We start from the raw sequence: 10,640 nt of genomic DNA, 5'->3' as shown, positions 1-10,640 counted from the left end.
AAATTATTTATTTGGGGTCTGCTGTTTCAATAGTCTGATAATAGAAGTTGCTCTCTTTGAAATATCTCCTCTCCTATCCAGTTGGTTACAGTGTGTACCTATTGCCTGCTCTAAACTGCAGTGACCCTGGAACCCCCCTCTCCCCACTTTCTGTTTGCACTGGACTAAGCCAATCCCTGGAAAGGTGACAAAGCCCTCGAGTTATAGTAGTACATGGCCCAGTTCCATGGCCAGCCTCACAATCAGCCCCAGGATCTTCTCCAGCCTGAAGTGTCTCTGTAAGCATTGGGACTGAGTGTCCCTGTACCTACCCACCTCTGCAATCAGATCAGCTTATAAGTCTCCAGGGAAAGGCTGTGCAGGGCACACCCAGCCTGTGACTCTCCTGCTGGCCTCAGCTGACTCTACTCAGTAAGTCCTTCATCATGCTCCACTTGAGTCCTCAGGGTGGGCACTGTCAGCCTCCATCCCTTGGGCCCAACATCCTCTTCATACATGGGAAACCAAGGCACCCAGCTTAGATCCTATGGATAGAGTAAGGCCTTGCTCTGTCTTCTCAACATATAGTAGGCCTATAGTGTGTGCTGGTAAGGGCAGGGCTGGTGACCTGCTTTGGGCCCTGGATCTCTGGCCTTCCCCTGTTCTCTACCTATAGAGAGGTGAGAAGCCACCTTGGGTAAACTCACCTCCCCCTCCCCCCCTGCCGCAGGCGCCTGGTCTGCCTTGGAGGTCCTTCTTAGGGCTACCCACACTGAGCCAGAGACCCTGCCAAGGGGTTTGTGAATCTATGACCATCTACAACCCTAACTATCTTAGAGGAGAAAGGAGTCTTTTTCGGCTCTGGATTTTCAGAGCTAAATTCCAGAATACAGTCTGTTCCTCAGCCCTCTTCCTTTAGTGCACCCCCTGCCCCAGAGCACTCTGCTCTTGATATCCTGGTGAGAACTCCATAGCCTCAAGGGAGAAATGTGCTCACTATCTCCTGGCATAGCTGGGCTCCCCCTTCGTCCCTTTTTTTCTCTTTTGGATTCGTGGGCCTTGGCTAGTCCTAACTGTTGGCGGTTTGCTAAGCCCACCACCCTGCTTCCCTCATGAATTGCTCTGAGGTTGTATCTGAATGTTCTCAGTGATTTGTCTGCAGTTATTCATTTACCCACAATGATCTCTTTTCAAAGCTGAGATTTTTGTGTGTGTGTATGGGTCAGTCATTAGAAGCAGAATCTAGACTAGAACCCAAGTCCGCTGTTATCCTTCCTGTCCCAGCAGCTGTGACTCTTCAGAGTTGGAAGGAGCAAACCACATTCATTAGAGCAAATGGTGTTTCACAGAGAGAGAATAACTGGGACAGTTGAGCACATGGTTGTAGGAATGTAGGACAGTTGTAGCACATGTAGGAATCCTTATGAGCCCTGACTTAGGACTTGTGCCCCCATCTCTGTCTTGCAGGACAATGTCATCCTCCGTCTCCCGGGGACTCCTTTGGCTAGCAGGCCTGTGCTGCCTTTTCTCTGGCTCCCAGCCTCAAGATTCCTTGCAGAGAGATGTGGATGAACATGACCATGAACATGTGGAGTATGCGTTTTGCGAAAGGTTCCACTACAACATCATCCAGTTAACCTTCACCTTGTATCAGAAGTCTGATAGTTGGACAAAAGATACCAACATCTTATTCTCCCCAGTGAACATCATTGTTGCCTCTTTAATCATCTCCCTGGGAGCCAAAAATAATACCCACAACCAGATCCTGGAGGGACTGCATATCAACATTACAGAAACAATATATTACTCTCTATTATGTATAAAGCAGCTTATGAATAACCTCCTTCTGGCAGACCACAAGCCACAGCAGCTAACCATAAACAGCAGCATATTCATTGACCAGAATCTGAAGCTGGTAGACTTGTTTGTAAACACGATCCATTGGCTGAACTCAATAAAACCCATTCCTGTCAACTTCAATGACACCTACAGAGCCCAAAAACAGATTAATGAGTATGTGGAGGATGAAACCCAAGGGAAAATAGTGGGATTGGTCAAGGATCTGGAGAAAGACACAGCTTTTGCTCTGATGAATTACATCTTCTTCCAAGGTAAGGTAAGACCACCAGAGTTAGTGGCCTCAAGGAAGCCACCCAAATATGTACTCATGTTCTAGTACTTGCTCCTTCCTTGATGTACCAGAATGTAGCAAGCAGCACCCCAATATGATCTTCAGGGTTAGGAGGTAGAGGCAGGTGGGTCATTATGAGTCGGAAGCCAGCCTGGACTACATAGTGAGCTTCAGGTCAGCCTGGGCTATACAGTAAGATCCTTCTGTCTCAACAAACAAACAAACTCCCTATATCTTTTTCCTACTTGTCTCATTTTTTTCTTTCTTCTTGTTCTTTCATATATAATTTGAGACAATCTTCTGATTTCTTTCCTTTTTAACAAAATAAAGCATTTTCCATTTATCTTATGACAAATTTAATTAACTGATCTGTCAAAGTGAACTAGGAGGCGTCTGGGAGACCTTATCTAGCACCATATACAAACACACATGTGTGTAGATTGAATAAGTAACTGCATCCCTCAGCCTCTCAGAAGTGAGTTCCCCACCCCCAGTGTCACATGTCCCCCACAGTCTGTGTTTGGGGGCAGTATCATTACCTTATTTAGTATGGATACCATTTTTAAAAATCAACCTCTTTTTCTACTACCAATTTGGTGAGTTTTATTAATTCACAGCCAATGCTATCTAAATGAGGAATGGGAAAATCCATGTATATAAGACATATCCCCAAAGCTGAGGAACTAAGGATATCCCCCATTATCCTAAACACAGGGCTAGCTTGCCATGAAAAGCCTAAGTCTCTTCCTCTGGAGCTCTTTCTCCTGGCTGGCTTGCCAAAAATGTTATCAGAATGTGAAGGTGACTGCATGCCACTTTGCCAGGAAAATAGGAACTAAAGCTTGGTTGAAGGAAATGATCTTATTTCCAGTCTTGGCTGGAACTGGAAAGAGAAAAATCTCTGTATCTTTCTTCCACCTTGTCTGTGTGGTGTCACAGTTAATAGGAAAAAAAATGAAACAAAAGCCAAGAAATATTCATATGTAGGTTGACTGCAATGTACATTTTCAGAACATAGATTAATCATTTTCTGGAAGATGGCTTCCTCCTCTGATGCCAGGGTTTCCAGCTAGTCTCATTCTCAACATGAGGTTTCCTGGGGAAGTTTTAATTCCTTGTGGGCTCTGTTACACTGTTATACTCAGGCTCACTGGAAATCCCTAAGCGGGGTGAATACCAGATACATGACATTTCCTTAGTTGTCAGTCATATATGCAAATTGCTACAGATGGCATAGAACAAATAGTGCTTTGGGTGACTTAATTTTTAGTAAAGTCTTGAGTAACAGAACAGAGTTTAGCAATGAAGTATGCAAGACCTAGGTTTGAATTCTGTCTTCACCATTCATTAGTCATGATATAATGAGAGCTAACATAAATGTTCAGGATGTGAGTGTCCTAGTTTATTGTGGGGGAAAGCAATACTGTTGTTATCAACTTGTATAAACTCTTGCCTTGACATTTACCTAACCAAGCTACACAGAATGTGAGATTTCAGGTTTGTCTATTACGGTGAGCCCCTCATCCAGGGAGGAAAGTGCCCCTTCCCAGCCTCTGAGCCATGACACAGCTGGGGCCCTGAAGGCCTGGCCACCATGCCTTAGCCAGAGCTATGGGGGAGAGTCTAGAACTTGTAGACAGACACAATGCTCAATACCACAGTGCAGGCCAGGCTCAGAGACAGGAACAATGCTCAACATAAAAAGACGTCTTCTCCTTGGTGCAGACACACCTCCATCCTCAGCAGCCAGGCCCCACCATGGGGTTTTCAACAGCAGCATATGGAATGGCGGAAGCAAAAACAAGGTGCTGATCAAATAACCTTGATTTTTTTTTAGCCTGACTTGCTTCTTTTGAGTGTATCAGGGTCTCACGAGTCCACATCCCAAAGACGCTCCACATCCTCCAGGAAGCATCCGCTCAGAGGAGGGGGATGGGAATCAAGGCCATGGCTGCACCTTTCTAGCATAGTCCCCACACTGCCAAGCAGAGCAGTGTACTACAGAGCACCAAGGAAAGCATCAGCACATGGAGCCCCCAGCTCTGTTATGATATAGGGGAGCTTAGCATCCGTCCAATGCTAGGAAGGCTCGGAGTTCCCCGGGGTCCCTACCCTCTCTGACAGCCTTGACAGAAGGCACTTGTACAGCAGAAAGAGTCTTCCTATGTACATGCACTTTATCACGGGCCTGAGACAGACAGAGATCCAAAGGTACCCACTAGGCTTTCCCAGAAGCACTACCTACAAAGTACAGGAAGACACCAGAAAAGATATCCATATGAGATTTGACATATAAGATTATAGGAGGTTGGGATTATGCCCACTTGTCTCCATTTAGCATCCTCAGGGGACTACCAGAAGAATTCAAAACAAAACAACTTCTTCATTGGAGCCAGGTTTTCACAAATTAGCCCACATATTTCTCTCAGCCCCTTCCTACTGCTTCACACTATTTTCTAAAGGGCTGTCAAGCATCCTGATGGGTTCATTCCCATCCCGTTCTACAGCTGATAAAGCTGAGGCTCAGAGGGAGTGTCTCACAAGGCACTCAATACTTCTTTCCTCTAAAACTTAGCTGCCCCTTGACCCCACCACTGGCTCATAGGCCCTCCCTTCTCTCCAGGCAAAGAGTATGATGAAGCCGAGGCTGAACACACCTTGGAGGAGGACTTCCATGTGAACAAGTACAGGACCGTGAAGGTGCTCATGATCAATCGCCGAGATAGGTATTTATTGTACCGAGAGGGAGAGCTGTCCACCTGGGTGGTGGTGAAGCCTTATATGGGTGATGCCACCGCCATCTTCATGATGCCTGACCAGGGGAAGATGAAGAGACTAGAGGAAACCTTGAATCAAAATCACTTCGAAAATATCATGAGGCTCACCAACGTAAGGTAAGTCCCAGTGGAGGGGTCTAGGCACCGCTACCCAGCCTCTGAGCCATGACATGGCTGGGGCTCTTCAGGGCTGGCTCCCATCCTTCAGCCAGAGTGGATAGACAGACATAACGTAGGACAGACTCAGAGACAGAGACAATGCTCAGAATAAAGTCTCCTTGGCAAAGACATGCCTCCATCCTTAGCAGCCAGAGCCCATCACAGAGTTTTCAACAACAGCATACATAATGGCAGAAATGAAAACAAGGGACAGATCTTAGGACTCAGCCTCAGCTGCAACTGGAGGTCATGAGAGACAAGGAGGGAAGTGTAACATGAAATTCTAAACGGTCTTATTAATAAAACCCAGAGCCTGATATTGGGGTTAAAACCGAGAGATCAGAAAAGCAGAAAGAAGCCAGCCACATTCTCACCACTTGGAGATCCTCAGCCAAAGAAACCTACTTTCTGTATACCCACGCCTATATGCCTTTCTGTTCTGCCATCTCATTTCCTCTCTCTGTCCAACTACATCACTTCCTCTTCCTGCCCAGTGATGTCACTTCCTGTCTGTCTGTACAGACCTCCAGACCTTTATGGTTAACTAGTGTTGGAATTTAAGGTGTGTGCCATCACTGTCTGGCCTCTGTCTAATCTAGTGGCTGTCTTGTTCTCTGACCAACCCCAGATAAGTTTTATTAGGGTACACAATATATTGGGGGACACAATATATCACCACAGTGAAGGGCCTAGAACAGGAGAGGGTCAGCCACAGAGAGCTCAGGGCACGACTGTAGAAGACTATGTTCCTGTCATCCTTCAGTGAGGTTTATTGGGTCCCAGGGAACCGCCAGGTCTAGAATGTACCCCTCCCCCTCCAGATAACTAAGCCTGCTCTTATGGAGTCCAGGCCCTGCTCTCCCTTGCCGGGGGGGGGGGGGGGGGGGGGGGGGGGGGGGGGGGGGGGGGGGAGGGAAGTGATGTACACATAGAAGCTCAGGTGGGCTCAAGGGGGAACTGTGGACAGATATTCTGTCTCAATGCCCAGCTCCACACCTGCTGAGGCCCTGCACCCAACAGAAAGCAAAGAGTCAGGCAGGATGAGAATGAACTGGTAACAGTCTCAGGGCTGGTCTCTTTTCTTAGCATAGACCCTCCAAGGTCCTTGCCCTGTCTGTAGAAACTGAAGGCTGAGTCTCACCCTGGGGGAGTCACATACACGAGTCTCAGAACACAATGAATCTCCCTGGAGGCCTTTCCAGATGAGGTGGGTGGCCTTCCAGGAGGTGCCAGGATGAGAAGATACTTTTGATGTGACCATGATACTAAAGAACTCCTTCATATCTTCCTGCATACCAGGACTGCAAATGTGTACTTTCCCAAACTGACTATGTCCACAACCTATGACCTGGAGATCATCCTGAGCACACTGGGCATCACCCAGGCCTTCAGCAATGAGGCTGACCTCTCAGGAATCACACAGGATGCTCCGCTGAAGCTCAACAAGGTGAGGTCATGTGACAATGGCAGTATTCCAGCTGCCAACAGGGCTGAACGGGATGTGAGGGCAGATCAGACATGAGTCTGAGGAAAGGGCCAAGGGATGGAGACAGCTTTCCCCACAGACTCGAGAGATGCACCTTGGGGGTTGCAGGATCAGAGAACAGAGCCAGGATAAGGAATCGTTTGCTACCATAAAGATCTCCTTGAAGGGGACTCCGTGGCCCTTAATTTTATCTTTGTCCAAGGCTGTTGATTCCCTGAGACTCAACTTACCTATACTAGTATAGAAAGACATTGTCTCATGTCACATCCAAAATTTTTGTCTCAGCACGCACTGGAAAGGAACTATTTATGGGGACATGAGGTACAGGGGGTCCCTCTGAAACTGAGTCTATGAGAGATGGTTCAGGAAAGGAGAGGAGAGGAGAGCAGTCTGAGAATGGAAGGGCTGAGCATGTTGGGGAAGGCCTTTACTGAGCATTAGGGTTCAGGGGGCCACGGTCAGGGCATGATCACAGGGAGGCTCTCCATGGATGGGACCCCACATGGGGCCTGGCTTTAGCCTGGGGTGGGACAACCTACCTCCAACTTCCTCTGCTTCTCCCCCATAGGCTTTGCACAAGACTGTACTGACCTTCAGCGACAAATCAACAAAAGTTGCAAGGAACACTGGTTTGAGTGAGGGGGACTTGACTAAGGTCCCCACCATCCGTTTCAACAAGCCCTTCCTAATTATCATTAAAAATGAGTATACCGGTGTCCCCCTCATTGTGGGAAGAGTGACAAATCCCACAGAAAATAGTTGCTTCTAAATTCCAGTCATCCTCACCACCCTGTCCCAGCATGTCCCCTCCCTGCTGACATTAAACACGGGATAGTTTCACTCACTCCTGAGTGTGACCAGCAAATCTCTCTCCTGGTGGTGTCTGTGTCTTCCTCTGTTCCCATAGGTGTGTGGGGACTCCATGTCACAGTGCGTCTCCGTGTGCCCTGCATCTGTGTCTAGGAGACCCCGTGCTGTCCTATCTCCAGCACTGAAGGGAGAAGGCCATGTCCCCTCCTGGCTGCACTGTGTCACCTCACTGGGCCTGTCCTCTCTGTCTCACTGGGAATTTCCTGAGAATGGCTGGAGGAGATGGTTGGGAGAGCTCTTCCTCCTCAGGGCTGGAGCAGGACTCCAGCTTCTCTCCCTGTCATTTCTTCCCTGCCAGAGGAGTCTCACAAATCCCCCAGTGAACAGGAAGTTGCCACGGACTGGCCCACCGGGAGTACCATGACCGTAGGAGAACCAGGGCTTGGGTAGTCAGGAAGGCAAGGATTCGGCGAATGACAGACAGACAACACACTCAGAAGTGGTTTGAATCTGCTGCAATTTTACTTCTGCAAATCAGTAGTTTATATACAGAAAAGAAAACTATCAAGTCATACAAGGAACAACAAGAGCTTGGCAATAATTCAATTACATCATCTTTAAAAAACAGTAAGCACACAATTATTAATCGGCGCTAGACATATCCCTTCACCCACAAGAACTTTATGACCCAAAGAGCAGTCTGTGTTTTTTAAACTTAGTACAGTCCCTAGACTTGTGAAGGCTTCTTTGTGATTGCGGCTGTGTCCTTCACCTTTATCTCAGCCGCTCTCTAGTTTATTATGCACTTCAACTTTTCTGGTTCTCATGACCTGCTTAGCCAATTTGGATGCTGCAGATCCTCTCTAAGTCTTTCTTCAGTTCTTCCACCACATATCTCCTCTAATATAAAACGTTTTTACCTGCTGAAATATGGACTCTTGTACTTTTACACCTGTAAGGGGAAGGGGTTCTGTTGTAGTCTTTAGGTTTCCCATGCTGAACTTCCTCAACAGAGGGGCCCACCATCTGCTTCCTATGAGATAACTTTTTTTTTTTTTTTACCATAAATCACTTTAGTTGGGATTCTTAAAGGATTCCTAGTGGGCGAGTGTTCATTCCCTAGAAGTGCCTGAACCTTTATACTTTCTTTATCTAGCAGCTTGGGGTCTTTAAAAAATAGCTCATTTTGTTATATATGATTAAGATCCATGTCCAGCTTCCCCTTTCCTCCATAGTTCACAACCCAAGCATTCATTAATTTTGGCTGTGCTTTATAGATTAATTAGAACATTATCAGAAAAGCAGTTATACAGAACTCATAGCACAGGGAGCTCATGATCTGTGAAGCACGTCTTCTTCAAGAAGGAGGCATAACGCAGGCACTTTGCCAGGGACCTCCAGGGAGCTTAGTCCCATGGGTCACATATCTCCCATCCGCTATTATAGACATAATTGTTCATGTCACACAGACGACACTGGAGTTGGTGTGGCAGGAAATTATCTTAGTCTTGTCTTCTGTCTTCTTCTCAAGCCAGTCAGGCCAGTGGGCCCAAAGATGCTCCCTCTGTCTTCTCCAGTCATGTGTCCTTTGTATATGTCTGGTTCTAGAAGGCCCTTAGATGTGGGAGGAAAATAGGCTTCTCCTGTTACCAGAACCATCTCCTTCCCCACCCCAGTCTGGGCTCATTATGAGGCCATATACACCTGGCACTTGCTACCTAGATCCCTCCTCCTAGTTTTCCAGGGACAGCCTCAGGTGTAGTGACATGGTATTAGTTGATCCTAAGATAAATCCTTGTCACGGAACCCAGGAGTCCCCTTCTCACCCTCAAGTGCCCTGCAAAAGGGTTATAGCAGCCAGATATCCAACTGAAGACACTCATTGTCCCCTGCCCCTGAGATTTTCCTGTCTTGTGTATGCACTGCCCATTTCGAGCAGACATGGGGGTCTCTGCACCCCACTCATGCGCACAAGAAGGATGGACAGAGAGCAAAATAGTGCTCCATGCAATTGCTGCCAAAGTGGTGAGGTAAAGCAAGTTCCTGTGAGTCTGTCTAAATCATCTCGGGACAATCCTTCCCCATACAAGTATACATTCCCTTGACTTCCACCCTCATCACATTCCACTGGTCAATGGACTTCACACATCCCTTTACACATACCAGAGCAGAGGCTCTGAAGACCTAGATACGTACTCAGGCTCAGTCAGCTTTATGACCTCAGTGACTTTCCCAACACCCTCTGAGTATTGAGTCCTCACCTTCAGCAATGACAATGACCTGGTGCTGGCAGAGGGCTATATCAGATTGTCCTGACAAGTGTTTCTACCACAGCAACGCCCATCATTGTCCTAAGAAATCCTCGAAGCAGCACTGAGATGCTGGGCCACCGCATACTAGTCTACAGTCATTCTGCAAAGGAGGACCTATACGCCTGGTGACTGCACCCGTGCCAGGGATTCCCCCTCTCTGCAAAGCAGTCCCCTATCTCCTCCTGGAGAGCCACACTGAACTGATGCAGAATGACATTCTTCCTTTCACTGCAAAGGACACTGATGGTCCATGGCTTAAGCCTGGAACACTTTTCCTAAGGCCCTGTCCCAGTGGAGACATAACTGGCCTACAGAACCCACCCTAACTAATACTTCAACATCCTCTGACCTTGCACAAACTCCCTGCACTCTTCTCCAGCTTGCCATCCCATGGGAAGAAGTAGTCAGGATAACAAGGGTGGCTACAGTCCTGGGCAGTCTGGTTGCAGCTGGATAGTCCTGGAGTGGGTTGCAAAAGCCTGAAAGGTCGGAGCTGAGTCCTTTTTATTTTTATTTTTTAATTTTTGTTGTTTTGTTGTTTTTGTTTTTGGGGTTTTTGTTGTTGTTGTTGTTTTGGGGTGTTTTTTTGTTTTGGTTTTTCGAGACAGGGGTTTCTCTGTGTAGTTTTGGAGCCTGCCCTGGAACTCACTCTGTAACCCAGGCTGGCCTTGAACTCACAGAGATCCGCCTGGCTTTGCCTCCCGAGTGCTGGGATTAAAGGTGTGCACCACCACTGCCTGGCTCTGAGTCCTTTTTTTAAACTGTCATTTTACTATCAATAACCAACCATTAGAAGACCCCAGTACACTAGAGGGCTGACAGGATGGCTCTGTGCCTAAAGGATCTTGTGGTAAAGGCTGGCGGCCTGAGTTTGACCTCCAGCTCCAGGACTCACATGGTGGAAGGAGAGAACTGACTCCCACAGATCATCCTCTAATAACTCCATATGTGTGTCCTGGCAGACACATACTCCCACCACCCCAACA

The 10,640-nt window shown here is 47.4% G+C and overlaps 1 protein-coding gene across 1 annotated transcript; it reads left to right on the top strand.

Moving 5' to 3' along the window:
- Nucleotides 1–274: 274 nt before the first annotated feature.
- LOC131924524 (alpha-1-antiproteinase-like) lies at nucleotides 275–6,583 on the top strand. Its single transcript, XM_059279837.1, has 4 exons — nucleotides 275–411; nucleotides 1,447–2,090; nucleotides 4,734–5,004; nucleotides 6,346–6,583. The coding sequence occupies exons 2-4, from the start codon at nucleotides 1,451–1,453 to the stop codon at nucleotides 6,566–6,568; spliced, it is 1,134 nt and encodes a 377-aa protein (XP_059135820.1). The 5' UTR covers nucleotides 275–411; nucleotides 1,447–1,450; the 3' UTR covers nucleotides 6,569–6,583.
- Nucleotides 6,584–10,640: the final 4,057 nt, after the last annotated feature.

Source organism: Peromyscus eremicus, chromosome 14 (genome assembly GCF_949786415.1).
Source record: "Peromyscus eremicus chromosome 14, PerEre_H2_v1, whole genome shotgun sequence".
Taxonomy (NCBI): Eukaryota; Metazoa; Chordata; class Mammalia; order Rodentia; family Cricetidae; genus Peromyscus; species Peromyscus eremicus.
This window is presented reverse-complemented; position numbering and strand designations above follow the sequence as displayed.

What these genes read in the sequence shown, in the direction of transcription:
- LOC131924524 (XM_059279837.1), top strand. Translation starts at nt 1,451, where the DNA reads ATGTCATCCTCCGTCTCCCGGGGACTCCTTTGGCTAGCAGGCCTGTGC. An exon ending in GAATTACATCTTCTTCCAAG is followed by an intron (nt 2,091 to 4,733) that starts GTAAGGTAAGAC and finishes CCTTCTCTCCAG; the next exon opens with GCAAAGAGTATGATGAAGCC. An exon ending in ATGAGGCTCACCAACGTAAG is followed by an intron (nt 5,005 to 6,345) that starts GTAAGTCCCAGT and finishes CCTGCATACCAG; the next exon opens with GACTGCAAATGTGTACTTTC.